The sequence below is a fragment of the Podarcis cretensis genome, assembly GCF_951804945.1.
Source record: "Podarcis cretensis genome assembly, chromosome: 14".
Classification (NCBI taxonomy): Eukaryota; Metazoa; Chordata; class Lepidosauria; order Squamata; family Lacertidae; genus Podarcis; species Podarcis cretensis.
In genome coordinates this window covers 41,590,662-41,611,048 of record NC_137183.1, presented here as the reverse complement: position 1 = coordinate 41,611,048, position 20,387 = coordinate 41,590,662, and the positions used below count along the sequence as shown (strand labels likewise).

Here is a 20,387-nt window from a genome sequence, read left to right as displayed (position 1 = left end):
AGGGATAGGAAGGGTTTAATAGCATTTTAAGGATTTAAGTACTTTGTATTTTATGGGATCACTTCTTACGTTTGTATATTTAAAAGCTTACAATTTCCGCCTACCAAAATGTTGATGCTTGTTCTAAATATTGGCTCTGGTGCTAGCAGCCATTGTGAGATTATATTATTCTGTATCCTTTACCTACCCAGGCGGCATTCATTAACGAATGGCTTAAGTCCTCCCGATAGGCAAGGAATCATGTATGATTCCTTGCTTCTCCTTGGTGGAGGGAGGATTTAAGCCATTTGCTTTTGGATGCCTTGTTCACTGCGCGAGAGAAACCACCTTCACAATAAACACCCTGTGTACCTTTCTAAGTTGTCAGTGGAAAAAAGAAGTCTAAAATTACCATTGGCTAAATATCTCAGCAGCTATAAATGTTTTTCAAAATATGCATTTGACTTAAAGTGAAGATTTGACAAGTAAAAGTATAATGAAAAGTCTTCTTCTCTGTCTAGATTGTTGAACAAATAAATACAAAGCTTCCATCATCATTTATAGAGAAATTGTTTATACCGGAATCAAAATTGCTTGTACTCCGCTACCATAAGGAAAAAGAGGTAAGCAATAAATGGTTACCTTCATGCCACAATTGTTTAGATGCACTTTTAGATTTTGCATTTTGATGTTAATTTCTAAATTAAAAGAAAGTACATATGTACACGCCCTTTAATTTTACAGCTGACTCAGTGTGAGTAAGCTGTTCTGCATGGTTAGTAGCTCAATTCATGCATCATGCCCAATTGGTTTGCAGTGCTGCTCGAATTGACAAGCATAAATGTGGCCGTTGCTCCATCTCTGAAGGCTGTTGTGCCTAGAAACAGGAGTGGACTTAAGAAACCAAGTGCTTAGAGAATGAGAAACGAAGGCAGACAAGCAACTCTAGAGCATGCTTCGCATATTGAGCTGTTGTACTTGACAAGGCTCTTACAGGAGTTTTGTACAAAGGCCACAATATGCTTGGAGCACGCCTTGGGTAAAACAACTTTTTATTTTTAGGAGGATGGAAAACATTTTTGTTTGGTCTTGATTTTATTTGATTGTTTCTGTGCTAGATATGAATGGCACTACTCGTCCCCTCCCTCTGCATCTCTATAACACACAGCTTGCATCATTTGATAGATCTCCCCTGACTCTCTGGAGAGGCTTTTTGGGGTGAGGGTGGTGATGGGTTGCAGCATGGAAGAGGTTATCAAAAAGACTGGCTGCCTTTTTGCGTAAAATTGGATACAACCCATAATTGACACTCTTGTCGTGGTCCACAGGCAGTTGGTGAGCCTTCTCATTAATGAGGCTATGAATCAGTCCCATATAAACCATGAACAAATTTTATGAAATAAATAAATAATGTTTTAGTACTTCAACTTTTGTATGTTTTAAAGTACTGTATAGTTGTGATTTCCCCCCTTGATTTCACTGTTTTATTTTATTTTTTTTATAAACCACTTTGAGGATTTATTTTTTACAGTCAGGCTGGGTATAAATTATATGAGTTGAATAAATAAATATTTCCATCCATGATTGCTTATCAAGGGTTTTACATAAGGGTGATATCCAACTTTAGCCATATACAGAGTAGACACACTGAAATTGATGAACTTAATTCCACTTGCTTCAGGGGGCCTCGATGTTCTAAATCTTTATGCCTTTCGGCAGTGCGTGTTGTAACTTCAGTGGGCATTCACTTCCAATAACAAAGACTTTCAGCTGTGATTATAGTAATTGTGGTTGTTCTAAAGAAACATCTTTTGTTTATTACTATTTTTATTTTTTAAAAAACACTGCTAAACCACCCTTCATCCATGCTGATGCCAAGAGCAGCATACAGTGGGCATGGATAAAAATTAAAACATGCCGCAAAGAACAGTACAGTAAAAACAATCAACTATCATAAAATTAGAGGCAAGTGAAATAAAGTTTAAGAACAGACTAAAATGCCAGATTTAGTTTATACCAGTACCATAGGTACTTACCTTCAACTGTGTTAATGATTGTGAAGAGTGGACAAGCTATAGAAAATGTGTAATATGCAGCTCCAGACCTTCGTGACATGCTGATTTTCTCTTGTTTCTCAAGGTGGTTGCAGCAGCACATGCAGTGTATCAAGCAGTACTAAGCTTAAAGAACATTCCGGTTTTGGAAACAGCCTACAAGTTGATTCTTGGGGAAATGGCATGTGCCTTGAACAGTCTTCTTTGCAGTCTGCAGCTTCCAGAGGCTTGTTCTGAAATCCAACATGATGCTTTCAAGAACCATGTTTTTGATGTAGCGAATGCAAAATTTGTTGTTATATTCGACCTTAGTGCTCTGACTACAATAGGAAATGCAAAAAACTCATTGATTGGAGTGAGTATCTTCTACAGTGTAAATATGAATGGCAATTATATTTCTAAGTGCTTACATCTTAGTGGCTGTTTTAAATTTAAAATCTGGTATAGCATCATATATATTGTCGTGTCATTCACTGTGCTTCATTGAAGGACAACCACACATTTTTATTTGGATGGGGAAGTCCTTCCTGGGTTGGAAGGACTTAACTCTGCTGTAGGAAATCTTAGCCCATCCAGATGCTGCTGAACTACAACTTCCATCAGCCCCAGCAATCATGGCCAGTGGTCAGGAATTATGCGAGTTTTATTTCAGCATCATCAGGAGGGCCAGAGGTTCCCCATAGTCACTGTAATTAATTAAAATAGACATTATCTTTGCTTTATTAGCTGCAACAAAGGGTCATATGTAAGTACACAGTGAGGAGGAACACACAATTGTCTGTTTTTCCTCTCAATTCTGCCACATATGAAGAGAGAGTTCAATCACTAGCTGAAGTCACTTTGCTCTTTTCTGAATAAAACCATTAAGATCACTTTATGGTAATTTCAGTTGTGGAAAATGTCCACTATCTCCTGTCCCATCCCCTTTTGTCCTTGCATCACACTTTACAAGAAAACTTCTTGTTATTGCTCAAATGTTAGTTTACTTCTAGTTTTGTGATTAGGTAGCAGTTGTGAGAAGACATAATCATGGTTTTTTTAAAAAAAACAAAAACTAAATGAATATAGGACTGACAGCAATGTAATTTTCATAAATATTTTGTTCTTTGCTATTGCTTGCTTTGGCAGATGTGGGCTCTATCTCCAACGGTGTTTGCATTGCTGAGCAAGAATTTGATGGTTGCACATGGTGACATAGCAGTTCACTTTCCTGCAGTCCAGTATGCAGTGCTCTACACCCTCTATTCACATTGCACCAGGTGTGAAGGCATTCATTCCATAATGTCAATGATAAAATAGCAGTGATATATCAGTTCAGGGACCAAATGCACTTGGTTGTTTTAGTTTAACAATGGAAGGTATTGTTAATACTTTATCAGTGTACTGTGTGCAACACAGTAGGTGCTATTGTACAATCTCCATTCTTTTTAATGGACGTCCCCTCAGAAACCACAGTCAGATAATAGTGGCTGTGTTAGAAGGTATCTGTTATATTGTACTTTTTTTTTTCATGAGTGATAGTGAAACCTCTGCTCTTGGCTGAGGTAATTTCTTAAAATGCTAAAAAAAAATCAGAAAGCTACAGAGTAAAATGGGCAGTATGGAGTGTTCCTAGTGAGTCTCTTTAATAGAGAAAGAGAAGTGAGAGGATTGGGTTACTGGGACTAAAAACTTTTTCTAGTTGCAAGAGAACCCTAGATTGGCAAGCCTGAATGAAAAGCGATTCCAAGAGGCAATGAAGCAGGGTGGGTTGTTTTTTTTTTAACATTATGAAGCTGCAGCAACATGTGATGTTAACCCTGTGTGTAGTCACCAGTTAGTAAACATCAAACTTTGTATTGATCTCCAGGCATGACCATTTCATATCTAGCAGCCTCAGCTCTTCCTCTCCTTCCTTGTTTGATGGGGCTGTTATTAGCACTGTAACTACAGCTACGAAGAAACATTTCTCCATAATACTAAATCTCCTGGGACTTTTACTTAAGAAGGATAACCTTACGCATGATACCAGGTAACTAGTGCTTTCTCCCTGTTTAAGGAAGATGCGTCTCTGACAGAATGATTGGTATCAGCAGTATATTTATACATAAAAATGAGGGAACGTGATGCATTTATGTTTCTCATAACAGTTTGTGGAATTAGTTATGCCTTGCCAGAAAGCAGTTTTTTTTTTTAAAAAAAGTTATACAGTATGCATAACTACTCCAAAGCAACTCTAAAACAGCCAGTTTTGTCTAGTACATTCCACATGGGCAGTTTTACTTTACTGCTTACTCAGAAGCAAGTCCAGATGTTTTCAGTGGAGCTTATTCCCTAGTATGTGTTCCTATTCTATGTAAACTGCTTTTAGAGGTTTATATGATTCAGCAGTACTTTGTAAGTAACATGCATTCTACTCAGTTCTCCAGTGATAAAATTAGATAAATGTTTCTTGCATTACTAGTGAAGTGGATATGTCTGATATTTATGTACCAGGTCACTCAAACCTTATGTTCTGTGTGTCATCTTAGAGTTGGATCCAGACTTGTCCTTCCATAAACATACAGACCCCTTCAATTTATGGAATGGACTGAGATCCAGCGGAAGTGGGTAGGGAGAGGTTCCTCTTTCCCTTTGTAGCTCTGCCACCTCACATGCTGCTAGGGGGAGGGCATTGCAATTGAACATAGGGGGGTACTGGGGGGGGGGAGGAGGGAAGAAAATGTTAAAATCTCCTCCCCCTCCAGTGGGAGCAGAACTCCTTTCATGACAAGCCTAGATCAAGCCCAATAGGATTAGAAATGTTAATTTGTAATTATCTAGAGTAACTTGTGCAATGTATCTCTAGGAAACTACTAATGACATGGGCTTTGGAAGTGGCTGTCCTAATGAAAAAATCAGAGACGTATGCACCACTGTTCTCTCTCCCATCTTTTCATAAGTTCTGCAAGGGACTCCTGGCAAACAGTAAGTGGTTTATTATTCGGCTTAGCATAAGAAATGAGTAAAGTCAAGTCCTTCCAACTCTGTTGTTCATGCTTTGGCTAAACCCATAGTCAACCATTTTTCCACTCCAGCCTAAAATTCATTTGCTAACTGGCAAATTCCGGAGGTGTAGCCATCTTAGTCTGTTTCGGCAAAACCAGTAAAGACATCTGTGTGCCACCTTAAAGACTAATACATTTTATTATGCTTTGGTGCTTTTGTTAAGTTTTTAGGGTATCACACAGGAGTCTTGGTTAGTTAAATGCCCTTGCATGAAGTGACCCAAGCTGTAGAATTGATTGGGCATGGTAGTGAGAACTTGATGCTTCACATGGCTCTAAAAGGATAAGTAATCCTACAGTGGATTATTGTGCTGTACGTCGAGCAATTAGATTTCTGCATGAAGAACAGGGGAATAAAAAATACAATGAACTATGGAACTCATGTCATGAGCCTAAGGGGTCATGATGCTTTTTTTTAAAAAAACTGTACACTCTCCTCCGAACTGCACAACAAACTTCACTTTGTTGCAGAAGTTGTTTGTGACATGGCATGGACATAAATTCAAAGAAGAAAATGTCAGCATGGGAAAATGTCAGCATGGGTGACACTACATGACTCACACTCTGGAACGAAATTATGTTAACGATGCACATCATTACTTTTATTTTCAGTGTCTTTTATAGCTCCTGGTGTAATGGGCCTATACTGGAAATTCTATTAGCATTGGTGTGTGAAATTAAGGACAGGGAGTGACGTATAATATTTGATCTTGTGTTTTTTTTTAAAACAAACAGAATTGATGTTAGAGATCGTGTGAATTAAATATAGTGATAGCCTAAGTTACATGATTAAAAAAATTAATACTGTCTCCTTTTTACCCAATACATAGCTCTTCTGGAAGATGTTAATATTTGTCTTCAGGCATGCAGCAGCCTCCATGCTTTGTCACCTTCTCTACCAGATGATCTGTTGCAGAGGTACGTTGTTAATTTTGTTTCCAGGACAAATAATAATGTTCAAATTTGTATGCAGTCCTTACTGTGTTTATTTATCTGATGCAGATGTGTTGATGTATGCCGTGTTCAGCTAGTCCACAGCGGGGCTCGTATAAGGCAAGCTTTTGGAAAACTGTTGAAGTCTATTCCTTTAGATGTTGTACTAAGGTAAGTGTATATGCATTGAATTTTTGGAATGAGGGTGCTGGGTGTGTTAATCTAGTTTTGGTTAGATCTATATTGTAGTCTTGTAGGTACAAGTGCACCAAGGGTGAAAGCGTCACAAAAAGTAATGAGTTTCTGTACATCAATAGCAACTACACACACGCTAACAACAAATCTTCTAACTTCACACAGACTTTTGATTTCTGATTCACCTTATTGTGCTTTCTACATACTATTTGCCTATACGTACTTCCTGTTATATCTATTGCATATATATTGCATACTGTTCTTTTTTTTGTGCTGTTTTAGGTAAACTGTTTTGCAGTTTAAAAAAACAAAAAAAGTAATGAGTTTCTATCTTTGCAGTAACAACCAACACACAGAAATACAAGAAATCTCTCTGGCTATAAGAAGTCATATGAGCAAAGCTCCAAGCAATACATTTCACCCACAAGACTTTTCTGATATCATTAGTTTCATCTTGTATGGGAGTTCTCACAGAACAGGGTAAGTCCGTGTTTGTATTTTAAAGGATAAGTATTTTTTAAGATATTTGTATTTTTTTCTGTTGAAAAAAAAGATTTGTGTTTTGCTTCCAGCAACCCAACTGCCAAGAGATTTGTAAATTTGTCTCTCCGTTAAGTAATTCACTAACCAGTTTATTGCACAACATCTATTGCTTCAATAGATTTGCATTCACAATTCGTTTGCTTAGCTGCTTTTAATTTTCTTTAGAACTAAATCCATGTTGTTAGACACCTAAATGACTGGTCCTTTGGTATGGTGCAGAAGACAGCTTTTAATGTTGGATGTATGCATTCACTTTTTAAGCAAAATCTTGATAGCAGGAGACATCTAACAGTGTCTGTCTGCTCATGCAATGGGGCTTCCCCTTGTGCAGCTTCTGTCTCCACCCCAGCACCCCCCCCCAAAGCAGTTGGAGGGCCCCCCAGAGAGCAGATTGGGAGGAGGAGGAGGAAGAGAGGGAGGAAAAGTCCAATTGCATGAGTGGGCATCTGCTCCTTGGATGTCACCCATTTATTTTTTCATATGACAATAATCATTCAGGAAAAGCAGCTTCATCATGGAAACAATAGATTAATGTTTGCATGACTATCACTGCTCTACCATGTGTTTTGCATACTCCTCCTCCCCTGGGTCCAAGTGGATGTACATAAATGCAAATATTAAGAGCTACACATTTGTCTTAATACCTGATTTTATTTCAGGAAAGAAAGCTGGCTTGAAAGGTTATTTTACAGTTGCCAGAGACTGGATAAACGTGACCAATCAAATATTCCCCGCAATTTATTGAAAACTGAAGCTGTTCTTTGGCAGTGGGCTATTTGGGAAGCAGCACAATTTACTGTCCTTTCAAAGTTAAGGACACCACTAGGCAGAGCTCAAGATACATTCCAGACAATTGAAGGTAATCTTAAAGAGCTTGTATATTTTTGGAAGATTTTTTTAATGTTTTAAAATCATGATATAACATTTCTTCCATTAAAAAGTTAAAATGTATTTGGAGAAAAAGTGTTGATTTGTGTTTAGCTGCATATTGTCATTTTGGTTCTGTAGGTGACTTTCATTAATTTGAATGTTCATTGAATTGAGATTGACTGTCACAACATATTTGCATCTATTATGGTGTTAATTAAAATGTTTGATGTAGGTTATTTGTGATGCTTTCTTGAAGAGTTATTCTCAGGTTGGCATGGGATGAGTTGTGTCCTGTGATTCTCCCAAGTGTTCTTTGGAAATGGCTTAGAGGCTTTCAGTAAGCAGTATAGTTCATAAATGTTATTGAATGGAAAAAAGCAAGAACATGTGATTGAGCTGTTGGGAGGACTCCCTCTCCTTCTAGTTCTGCTTTTGTTTAGAGCAGACAAGGTCTTCCTTTCTCAACTTTCTCTGTTCCTTTCTTTTCCTTTCTATATTTTTTTCAAACCTCTTTGTTCCATTAAGATTCTGTTTATCTTAGTTGTGCCTCCTGTTTTCTTCGAAAAAGAATATATATTTTCCCTAATCCTTACCTGTGCTTTTCCTTGCTTATTCCTTCACTGCTGGGCCATACTCTAACTGAAAATAAGTCTTCCAAACCTAAAAAAACTCAGAAGGCCACCAGTGCCTGATGATCCTCACCGATTCTTCTGAAACATCTCCTAGTCTTGACAGACAATGCCATGATGAAAGTCCATTGGAATGGACAGAACCAGGTCCTTCTAACACAGAACCTGAGCACTCCTTTTCTGAGCTGAGAATTATTTTCTCTTGCTGACATTCCAGCAAATTAAGGATGGACTCAACTGCACAGCAGGCTTCCAGAGCAGAGCTTGGTTCCAGCTGTGAAAGTGGGTCCTCAGCAGCTCCACCTTTAAGCTACTTCAGTCGACCATGGACTCACCCTCCTAGACCTCTTCACCAAGCTGGTCAATGTGGGGCTTCTGTCTCCTCCTGCCCCCAGTTTCAGATTTGCAGAGCAGAGGCTATAGATTCCCTTACAGCTCCTTAGCATCAGGGTGGTCTGTTCAATTTTATTTCAATCCCTCTCCTGTCTAGAGTTCCTGAGTGGCCCAAGTCCTTCTTATTGCACTTCCCCAGCCCTATCACTTTGGTTTCTGGACCTCCTCCACCTAGACTTGTGGTTCCTGCTGCTCAGACTGAATATTATCTCCTGGGGACCAATACTGCCTGGGTCCACCTAGCCATGTGGACATTGAGTGGAGCCACCTCATCAGCTGTAGGCATAATTGACACCATCCTTGCATTTCTTAGGCTATCAGTCCTCTGAATCTGTGAGGCTGCTTGAAGAGCCTTTTATAGATGAGCAAGGAGAAAAAAAGCATTGTTGCCCTGTGGCCTGGTGTTAAAGAACTTGTATTCTTCCTTTAAGTTGGTCTCGACCAAGGCCTCTTACCAGATGCCCTTATATACCAAACTAGTACCCTCTCCTATGTCTTAACAATGATCTAATGGCAAACCCCCATGTTTGCATCCACATGTGCAATTCTAGGGTGGAGGGGGGTCACTAATGAGACCTCTGAGTGGTGTATCACTTTCTAGCATGGCATCTCCACACCGTTCTGCAGGCCGTGCCCTATTCACCCTATCTCAGTGCATTCTTGTCTTCAAATACACATTTTCCAGGAGGACCTAAAGTGAACAATGCAAAGTGTTGGTGCTGACCTTTAAAGCCCTAAACGGCCTTGGCCCAGTATACCTGAAGGAGCGTCTCTACACCCATCGCTTAGCCCGGACACTCAAGTCCTCCTCAGAAGGTCTTCTGGTGCTTCCCTCACTGCGAGAAGTGAAGTTACAGGGAACCAGGCAGAGGGCCTTCTCAGTAGTGGCACCCTCCTCTTCAGATGTCAAGGAGACAAAGAATTACACAACTTTTAGAAGACATCTGGAGGCAGCCCTGTATTGAGAGATTTTTAACTTGATGTTTTGATTAAGTTTTTAGATATACTGTAAGCCGCCTAGAGTGGCTGGGAAAACCCAGCCAGATGGGTGGGGTATAAATAATAAAATTATTATTATATTATTATTAGGGCTCAAGATTTAGTCTTGCCCTCATTTTGTCCAGCTGTGTCCTATGGAACATCCTGCCTAGCTGGAATGACCACCTTTTATAAAATCTGTTCCCCACTCTTGGTTATGATCTTTTTGGTAGATTGTCCCATTGTGTAAATGTATCTCATGCCAACCTGAGAAAGGAACATTGCTTGTTTACTGTGAATGGGTCTTCTAGGTTGGCATAGTGATACATCCACAGCTGCACTTTGGGAGGTTGGGGGTGTTTCCAGTGGCTGTTTCGTATTGACTGATTTCCCCCTCTTCACTCTAGTCTATTTCATCTTCCTCACTCAGATACATGCCCTTCTGGGTCCCCAACCTGATTTCCATCCCCCTGTAGGGAGAGGGATTGTGGGGATTATGTTTTCTTGTTCTCTGTAGTCTGAACTTTCTCCTTTTAGCTTGGCCACAGACGGAACTGGAGGAGGACCCAGAGGGAGACCTCCGACAGTTCAATCAATCACATGTCCTTGCCTTAAGTGAATTATAGGGCACAACCCATCTCATGAATGTATCCATATGCCAACCTAGAAGGTCCATTCATGGTAAGTGATCAGAGTTCCTTTTTGGAAATCATAGTTTTGGTTTAAAGGTGTCATTCTCATATCCTGTACCTTGAAATGTTCTGAATGGATGTTTCCAGGCATCATTAGAAGTCTTGCAGCCCACACCTTAAACCCTGAACAAGATGTCAGCCAGTGGACTACAGCAGACAATGATGAAGGCCATAGTAGTAACCAGCTGAGACTAGTTCTGCTTCTGCAATACTTGGAGAATTTGGAGAAACTGATGTACAATGCCTATGAAGGATGTGCTAATGCACTCACATCTCCACCCAAGGTTTGTGTTCAGTAACATAATTGCAGTACCTTGAATTGGGTCTTCAGATTGTTGTGGGACATATCCATAGACCTTGTTTGGATGTAACAGTAAACTGTGGTTTAGCACTATGTGAATGAGCCAGCCTTCTTTGGAGCTTACGTGTTCTCTCTGGGTTCCTGTTTGAATTGTAACCTGCAATGCACAAGTACTGTGTTCTGAACCACAGGCCCAAAAGAAGGCTCATGGGAGTGGTTGGGTGCAGGGATACCAGAGAAGGATGTCAAAACCAGAGTGATCAGTTCTAATGCTTTATTAAGCAAGATGTAGACTTTACAGCAAAGCAGCCTACAAGGTCTCCTAGCCTTTACAAGATGCGTAACGGATGCTGCAACAAGGAGATGACTTGTATGTACCCATGCAAATGTACATACATTCTTTATATACAAAGTAGCATATGTCACTTTGACCAGAACTGCTCATCGCTTCACCTGAGCAGATGAAGGCACAGGTGGCAGGTACTTGTCTTACAGATAGTTCCCCTTTCTGTGCTCAGAGCCGAGCATCCCAAGCCCCCAGGTGTAGCTTTCCCAAACATTTCTCATTAAAGAACATCCTATGTAGCAGCAGTGCTTCATAGCAGCTGTACAGTTCTTAAACAAATTGGAGTTGATGTGTTTACTTGAAACTCTACTTTGGTGGGAAGGAGGCATCCAGGCTTGGTTATCTTCTAGTACTGTCCAGTGTACAGACAAGGATTCTCTGACTTGATCTTTGTATGCTAGGTGGGCCTTTCACTGATTCTTCCCCAGTTTCTTCCCTCCTTTTCCCAGGAACAAAACATATCCTCTTGCATTTAATACCTAGCTTGTCAGTTGCTTCTTACTCTACCTTTTGCAACTGTCTTTAAATCCTTGAATTACTAGGATGATGGCTGTTGCAGCTGTATCAAAAAGATATAAACATTTAATTATTCTAATATTTCTGGGTGGTATCAAACTAATTTCTGCTCAGAATAGACCCATTGAAATGAATTGAATGATTATTAAGGTCTGCTAATTTCACTGTGTGACTTGAAAAATTGATAAGACTTGATGCAAATAATTTTTCAGTGTGCGGAAGAAATACTGTAAAAACAAGTTGTTGTTTTCTCTCTCTTTCTGCTTATGAAGGTTATCAGGACATTCTTCTATACCAATCGCCAGACTTGCCAAGATTGGTTAACTCGAATTAGACTTTCCATCATGAGGGTTGGATTGTTAGCTGGACAGCCAGCCGTGACTGTAAGGCATGGCTTTGATTTACTGACGGAAATGAAGGCCAATAATATCTCTCAGGTACTGCATTTACATATAATTTCTCCCATAATATTATTGTGTCTGAGTAAACAAGGGTGAGGATGCAGGTGGCACTGTGATCTAAACCACAGAGCCTAGGGCTTTGCCGTTCAGAAGGTTGGCGGTTCGAATCCCCGCAACAGTGTGAGCTCCCATTGCTCAGTCCCAGCTCCTGCAGATCTAGCAGTTCGAAAGCATGTCAAAGTGCAAGTAGATAAATAGGTACCACTCTGGCGGGAAGGTAAACAGCGTTTCCGTGTGCTGCTCTGGTTCCCCAGAAGTGGCTTAGTCATGCTGGCCAAATGACCCGGAAGGTGTCGGTGGACAAACGCCGGCTCCCTTGGCCTATAGAGCAAGATGAGCGACACAACCCCAGAGGCATCCATGACTGGACCTAATGGTCAGGGGTACCTTTTCCTTTACCTTTAAACAAGGGCTGCTTTAATTCATAGCAAAAAGATCTCTTGCAATAATAAAGAATGATCCATCAAAGGAAACCTACACATTCTAATAAATCCAAGTTGTTGTACATGTCTTGGCTCCAGAGAAAAATAATTTGTCATTCCTGAATTACAGCTGATTGACTCCATTTTAAGTGATGCTTGTAATGGGTTACTGCAATGGGAAATGTTACGATTGCCCTTCAGCAATTATTGTAAGAGTATATACAGACATGTAAATAATTTTAAAAGGACTTTGTGGGTTGGTGTAATCTTGTTTCACTCTAGCCTATAAATTGAAGTCTCTTGTTTTCTCCATCCCACTATTAGGGGAATGAATTGGAAGTAACAATCATGATGGTGGTGGAAGCACTCTGTGAGCTTCATTGCCCTGAAGCAATCCAAGGAATAGCTGTCTGGTCATCTGCTGTAGTTGGGAGGAGTCTTGCTTGGATTAATTCTGTAGCCCAGCAAGCAGAAGGACGGTAAGTTAGTCCATACATACAACCTACCTGAGAGTATATGTCTGTATTTTATATTTAAGTGAAATGGTATTAACTGCCCCCCCCCCCCAGTCCTGCAGTTGGGTTCTGTGCTTGTACAGAACATTTACAGAACCTGCTAGAATGCTCTGGTCAGTAAGATCATTTTCCCATCCCTCACGTCATACAGAAATATTTGCTCTCTCTGTACATGGCTTGGATGGGTGGGTGGGACCACATTATGTCTTATTGTATATTCAGTGCTTTTTTTCTGGGGGAATGTTTTCCCTAAGCATTTGTGAATCTTTGTACTTTTGTTACTTTTGTCCATTTACTGTACAGTGGAACCTCGTGTTACGTACCGTCCTCCTTACGAATGCTTCGGGTTATGAGCTCTGCTAACCCGGAAGTAGATGCTCCCGGTTGCGAACTTTGCCCCGGCATGTGAGCAGAAGTCGCGCTCCGGCTGTGCGGCAGCAGTGGGAGGCGCCATTGGCCAAAGCGTGCCTCATGTTAAGAACGGTTTCCGGTTACGAATGGACCTCTGGAACGAATTAAGTTCGTAACCGGAGGTACCACTGCATTTATTTTCCCCAATTTGAATTATAAAATGCTGATTTTCTTGAGTCAAAATGAGAATACCCCTAAACATTTTTTTAGAAAAAAAGCACTGTGTATATTAATTAAGAATCTGGTGCTTTAGTAACTCCAGTATGTTTATGAATACAATTCAAAGTGCTGGTGCTTTACTTCTAAAAAGCCTGTATGTCTTGGGACCTGGGTACATGAAGGAACATATTCTACCACATCAACTTGCCCGTGTAATAAGATCATCTGCCAAGAACCTCCTCTGGGTTGCACCTGCAGGAATAGTCAAGAGGCTTAAGAGATATAAACAAGATATCTTCTTGCATTGCTTCTGCTTTTCCAAGCCTGGCAACAGATCAGAGCAAGAGGAGAGGGAGAGGCTGGTCATACAAAGATGAGATCATCTTTACACGCCTCTCAGATACTCTTCTGTCTCTGCCTTTTCTGCCAGAGATTCCCAGCTTGGAAAGTAGGAAGGTGCTGCTGTTGTTTCCATCACTTCCTTGCTTGTTCGCATTGTCAGGAGGGGGGCATAGGAATTTTCTGTCCCAATCTCAGTGGTACTGAGGGAGAGACAGAATTATCTGTGAGCATTATCCTTGTTCCATAAATCTGTCTCCCTTTGCTCTGAAGAAGACACCCAGAAGTAAAGGGAAAATGAGAACAGGGAGGGGATACTTAATTCTGCCATCCACCTGTATGCTTTTAACTGTGCCCCTGAAGGACCAGGTGCGCAGCCTGGGAGGCATTTTGGACTCACAGCTGTCCATGGAGGCACAGGTTAATTCTGTGTCCAGGGCAGCTGTCTACCAGCTCCACCTGGTACGCAGGCTAAGACCCTACCTGCCCGCGGACTGTCTTGCCAGAGTGGTGCATGCTCTAGTTATCTCCCGCTTGGATTACTGCAACGCGCTCTACGCGGGGCTACCTTTGAAGGTGACCCGGAAACTGCAATTAATTCAGACTGCGGCAGCTAGACTGGTGACTGGGAGTGGCCGCCGGGACCACATAACACCGGTCCTGAGAGATCTGCATTGGCTCCCAGTACGTTTCAGAGCACAGTTCAAAGTGTTGGTGCTGACCTTTAAAGCCCTAAACGGCCTCGGTCCTGTATACCTGAAGGAGTGTCTCCACCCCCATCGTTCAGCCCGGACACTGAGATCCAGCGCTGAGGGCCTTCTGGCGGTTCCCTCGTTGCGAGAAGTAAGGTTACAGGGAACCATGCAGAGGGCCTTCTCGGTAGTGGCGCCTGCCCTGTGGAACGCCCTCCCAGCAGATGTCAAAGCAATAAACAACTATTTTACTTTTAAAAGACAACTGAAGGCAGCCCTCTTTAGGGAATTTTTTAATGGCTGATGCTGTACTGTTTTTAATATTCAGTTGGAAGCCGCCCAGAGTAGCTGGGGAAACCCAGCTAGATGGACGGGGTATAAATAATAAATTATTATTATTATTATTATTATTATTATTATTATTATTATTATTATTGAAACAACAGCAAAAGCATTTTAGTGAGGGATGCAGTATCTGCAGATTTAGTGAGAGATGCAGTATCTGTATAAACAGAAATGATACCTAACAGCTGACACTAAATCTGACACTAAATCTTTTTAAGGTATGAAAAAGCTGCTGTTGAGTACCAGGAACATATTTGTGCCATGACGGGAGTGGATTGCTGTGTCACAGGATTTGATAAATCTGTTCTGAAGTTGGCCAATTCCAATAGCGGCAATAATGCCAGCCCCAAACACTCTCTAAATGGTAAGTATTACTGGAGGTAGATTTTATTGATTTGAATATGAATATGAGATAGTCACCTGTTGGCCTGAGTCTGTCCTTCCTCTGCCCCAAATGTACCCCACTGCCGACTGAGTGAGGTGTGAAACAATCCTAAATCTTTACTTTCATAGGGGATTCGAGGAAAACAGTACTGTCTAAACCAAGTGACTCTTCACCTGAAGTCATAAATTACCTGGGTAACAAAGCTTGCGAATGCTACATCTCCATTGCTGATTGGTCTGCTGTGCAAGAATGGCAGAATGCGGTCCATGACCTGAAAAAAAACACAAGCAGTGCCTCAGTCAGTTTAAAAGCAGACTTCAACTACATCAAGTAAGTACCATTGACTTCTACAATAGCAAATTGTCACAATAATACATGTCAGCCTGGTAAATGGTGTAGAACAGGAAAAATGGGAAGCGAGAAGTGCAAGATTTTCACAGTTCAGGTAAAAACAGATCACAGCTTTATTTAATTAGAAGACCAGATATTTGGACAATTTCAAAGCAGGAGCCAGTGCAGGCAGACCGAGAGAGAAACACAGACTGACTGACTGACTGACTGACTGACTGACCGACCCACGTGCAGCTTGCCCAGTCTTGGGAGGAAGATGCTGTTTATGCCTCTGTTCTTTGATCTGACATTCAAACTGAAGGCAGACTTCATTTTCCATGGCTCTGCCAGTCTAGAAGCAGAATTCAGATCAAAATTATGTAAAGTGACTGAAATTCTTCACTCTGCAAATTAAGTGTTTCTATTTTCTTGCTTTGGTTAAAGTTGTCTTGACAAATAGGATATTAAATTTATCTGGCTTTCCCTGTTCTGATGTAGAATGGCTATAACATAAAATATGAAAATGTATTAAAACTTCATTGCAGGTCTCTAAGCAGTTTTGGATCTGGGGAGCTGGAAAAATGCACAGAACAGCTAGAATTGCTTCCAGGGGAAGACATCAACCTGCTTATTGGAGGAGCCAAAGAAAAAATAGGTATAAGTTGAACACTAATAGATACATGAAGATTCTCAAGTTCTTTAAGCTTTGGAACTCTGTTTTAATTTCCATGCTTGTACATGGGTGATGTTATTTCCATGTTTTGTTGGTGGGAGGGGAGAAACAGAAAGAAAGAGAATATCTGCCAGTAACTACTGATAAATCTATATGTATTGTCAACCTTTGCAGATATGAAGAAGCTTCTTCCCAACATGCTATCTCCTGATCCAAGAGAACTTCAGAAAGCAATTGAGGTTCAATTATTGAGAAGCTCGATATGTTTGGCAACAGCTATTAACCATATTGAGCAGGAACAAAAATGGCAACCCATTACTGAGTGAGTCTTTCAAATGCTAATACAGCACTTCCAGAAATTAGAATAGGGCACAGGAGTTTTCTATAGGCTCTCCTCCCCAGGCAACTGCAGTCCCAGGTTGAGTTGTATTAAAAGATATATAAAATGACAGAATCTAAAATCAAGTGCGGTAGTGCAGCAGCAATATATCAAAATGGGTGGTCGGAATAGTAGTAGTAGTAGTAGTAGTAATAATAATAATAATAATAATAATAATAATAATGGTACAGTGGTAACTTGGGTTAAGAACTTAATTCGTTCTGGAGGTGCATTCTTAACCTGAGGTACCACTTTAGCTAATGGGGCCTCCCACTGCTGCTGCGCCGCTGGAGCACGGTTTCCATTCTCATCCTGAAGCAAAGTTCTTAACCTGAAGCACTATTTCTGGGTTAGCGGAGTCTGTAACCTGAAGCGTCTGTAACCCGAGGTACCACTGTAATAATAATAATAATAATAATAAAATTTCTTATCCCCCACCCATTTGATTGGGTTGCCCCAGTCACTCTGGGCAGTTTCCAACAAAAATGCAAATAGAAGAGGGGAGGGAAGAGAAACATCATACTTTAAAATCTTCCCAAAACAGGGCTTCCTTCAGACCTCTGTGAAAAATTATATTCTTTGACATCTGCTGGGAGTGCATTCCAAGTGTGGGTGCGACTGCCGAAAAGGCCTTCTGCCTGGTTCCCTGTAATTTCACTTCTTGCAGTGAGGGAAGTGCCAGAAGGCCCTCGGAGCTGGACCTTAGAATTAAGTAAAACATCTCACCCTACCCCCTCCAAAAGCTTGCACAACAAAGTGCTGCTGGAAGATGTACAATAACAGTGCAGGATGTACCTCTGAGGGGAGAGCATAATTAGCACTGCCTACTGTGTTAAGAAAATGGGGCTTATTTATATCTGACTGGAATGTTAATGCTCAAGATAGAACTTCACACCTTGTTCTCACTTTCATAATTTAAAATACAGGGCATTGCATAATGATTTGTACATACATTTATTTTGTGAAGTATAACTGCTTTAATAATTCTTATCTCATGCAATCTTTATTTCAGGAACCTTGTGAAATACTTGAAACAGACTTCACGAATTGCCATTGGGCCTTTAAGACTTGCTACTCTGACAGTGTCTCAGTCTTTGCCTGTACTGAGTACCCTGCAGCTGTACTGTTCATCTGCTTTGGAAAATACAGTGTCAAATAAGCTTTCTTCAGAGGTATTTTTCTTTTGCATAACCCAAGCGTTTGGTAAATTCACAGGTTTATGTGCATCGACACACACATTCATGTGTGGATTGCCCTGCTATACTGTATATATTGGCACATTGAGGGGAGAAATTCCATCAGCTAGTGGCTCCACATCAGCTGATGTGGAACAGGACCAAAACTGTCAGCAGTAATACTTTCAGAGGGAATATTAACTCTCCTGCCCCTATGCCGGTGTAAATTACACAAAGCCTGGTGTTAGCATTGTGATTTGTGTTACTGCCTATTAGTGCTGTTGTGAATGGTCACTGTGCTTAACTTGTGTACATTTCACATTAACTGATAAGGCACATGAACTGTGGCATCTGGATGAAACATTTAAGGTTGTATCTATCTAAATTATATTCAAGAGGAGACCCACTGAAATTAATGAGCCTAAGTTATTCATGTATATTAATTTCAGTGGATCTACTCTTGAGTCAGACTAACATTTGATGCAACACAAAAATTTAGTTCAAAGAACCTGTGTAGGAATGTTTTTATTAGAAGGTTAAGGGAAAACCCAGAGCTTTTTAGGCAGCTTAAAGCCCTATCAAGCACTCAACTTTTATGCTTTTTACAGGATTGTCTCATTCCTCTCTTCAGTGAAGCATTGCGTTCATGCAAGCAACATGATGTTAGGCCATGGATGCATGCCTTAAGATATACCATGTACCAGAATCAGTTGCTGGAGAAACTTAAAGGTATAGACATTAAAGTAGAAGCATCTGTGTTCTGTAGGGTTAATTTGCCTCCAATTTGTGTTATTGCTCATTGCCTATGATATTACCTGTTTTGACTTACCTGCCAATTTCAGTATGTGCATGTTCCTCTGACTACAGTGAAATATCAACTTATTCAGAATAATAGGTTTCATCAGAACTAGATACTTTTGGGATTATATTAGTAAAAGATTTCAGATCTTTTCACATTTAAGTAAATTGTAAAAAAATTAGTCTATGGCAATACTATTTAAAGATAAGGAACTTTAAAAAAGACTTTTCTGGACACTTTTGGCTCATCATCATCATCATCATTCCACACCAGTGGACCACCTTAATGTATAGCTGTGTAGCAGAATTTACGAAAGCAGCTTCAAAACTCATACTAAATATACATATAAGATTGACGACATTTCATTCACAATAAATATCCATTACATACAAAGCCCATACAGTATTCAGTATATAAGTTTAAACAGTTTATTTGATTCAGAGGACATTTCTGGCTTTATATGTACTTTCAGAGCAAAGTATTCCAGTCAGAAGCCATTTAATGGAACTGGGACTGACTGCTGCAAGATTTGCTAGAAAACGTGGGAATGTTGCTTTGGCAACACGGTTGCTTGCTCAATGCAGTGAAGTTCAGCTTGGAAAAACCACAATGGCTCAAGATTTAGTCCAGCACTTTAAAAAACTCTCAACACCAATTCAGATGGATGAGAAATGGGGTCCTGAGCTTGAAATTGAAAAAACCAAATTGTTATACACAGCAGGTAAGTCTCATTTACATGTTTGTATTGCAAATCACTGTGAAATTCAATCAAACTTTAATTTAAATGTTTAGATAAAAAGAACTAAATCTGCCTTTTTAAATGTCTGGGTGCGTGCTAATGTTTACTATGGGGGTATTAGATCAGAATAAAAAGCAATGTAGGTTTCTGAAAGGGTCTGTGCATCTAGTGTTAGTCCTACTGAGATTGAAATTAATAGACATGACTCTCATAGCAAGCGTGGCCAGGATGGGGAAGACCAACTTCATGCAAATCCATACCGCTTTGGGGTGATGGGTCTAGTAATGTGTGGGTTCTTGGCTCTTGTCATTAATCAGTTCTCCACATATAACTTAGTTGGCAGTAAAAAAATCAGTGGTGTTCTCTGAAGCATGCAAAATAAAAACTGATTATGCAACTAAAATGATATTAATTTTACTGTTGTTTTTTTTCAGGCCAGTCAACCCATGCAATGGAAATGCTGAGCTCATGTGCCATCTGCTTTTGCAAATCTGCCAAAGCTGAATATGCTGTAGCCAAGTCTATTCTTACACTAGCCAAATGGATCCAAGCCGAATGGAAAGAGATTTCAGGGCAGCTGAAGCAAGTCTACAGAGCACGGCAGCAACAAAATCTTGCTGGCCTCTCCACATTATCTAAAAACATCTATAGTTTGATTGACCTGCCATCTGCTAACACCATTGAAGAGGACTATCCTAGGATTGAAAGTGAATCCACAGGTATAAAAGTTCCTCTGTTAGTTTTCTGCTTTGTCTGCATACATGTTTGATATGGTGGTTCCATGCTGTTCAGTAAGAGGCAACATTAATTATAGGCCAGTGGTGAACAGCCTGTGGCCCTTGGCAGAAATGTGGCCTCTGCCTAGTTTTTTGCAGCCCTTTGCCTAATTTTGAAAGTCCTTAGGCAAGAGTTACCTGTCCCACTCGGGTGGGGTGGGATGTGGAGAGAAGGGGGTGATCCTGTCAGTCGTGGCTTCTGCCGCAACCATGCAGCCCTTACAGACTGGTCCATTAGATGGTCATACCCTCGAGCAAGTACATAGGTTTAAATACCTAGGATTACTTACGGATGAAAAGCTTTCATGGAAACTCCATCTGGATGCAACCAA

The 20,387-nt window shown here is 40.5% G+C and overlaps 1 protein-coding gene and 1 long non-coding RNA gene across 2 annotated transcripts in view; one reads left to right on the top strand and one right to left on the bottom strand.

The window, feature by feature from the left end:
* The window catches only part of SMG1 (SMG1 nonsense mediated mRNA decay associated PI3K related kinase), a 71,403-nt gene that overhangs the window by 22,639 nt on the left and 28,377 nt on the right, over nt 1-20,387 (top strand). The window contains exons 12-31 of the mRNA XM_079952290.1: nt 501-602; nt 2,119-2,388; nt 3,162-3,292; nt 3,883-4,044; nt 4,861-4,979; nt 5,890-5,977; nt 6,062-6,163; nt 6,527-6,667; nt 7,390-7,589; nt 10,380-10,576; nt 11,728-11,892; nt 12,663-12,817; nt 15,018-15,163; nt 15,313-15,514; nt 16,060-16,169; nt 16,362-16,509; nt 17,579-17,738; nt 18,350-18,470; nt 19,013-19,261; nt 19,714-19,998. Of these exons, the coding sequence (XP_079808416.1) occupies nt 501-602; nt 2,119-2,388; nt 3,162-3,292; nt 3,883-4,044; nt 4,861-4,979; nt 5,890-5,977; nt 6,062-6,163; nt 6,527-6,667; nt 7,390-7,589; nt 10,380-10,576; nt 11,728-11,892; nt 12,663-12,817; nt 15,018-15,163; nt 15,313-15,514; nt 16,060-16,169; nt 16,362-16,509; nt 17,579-17,738; nt 18,350-18,470; nt 19,013-19,261; nt 19,714-19,998 (3,253 nt within the window). The remainder of the gene's footprint in view (nt 1-500; nt 603-2,118; nt 2,389-3,161; nt 3,293-3,882; nt 4,045-4,860; nt 4,980-5,889; nt 5,978-6,061; nt 6,164-6,526; nt 6,668-7,389; nt 7,590-10,379; nt 10,577-11,727; nt 11,893-12,662; nt 12,818-15,017; nt 15,164-15,312; nt 15,515-16,059; nt 16,170-16,361; nt 16,510-17,578; nt 17,739-18,349; nt 18,471-19,012; nt 19,262-19,713; nt 19,999-20,387) is intronic.
* LOC307202476 overlaps nt 1-20,387 on the bottom strand; it is a 95,535-nt gene that overhangs the window by 50,941 nt on the left and 24,207 nt on the right. The window lies entirely within an intron of this gene.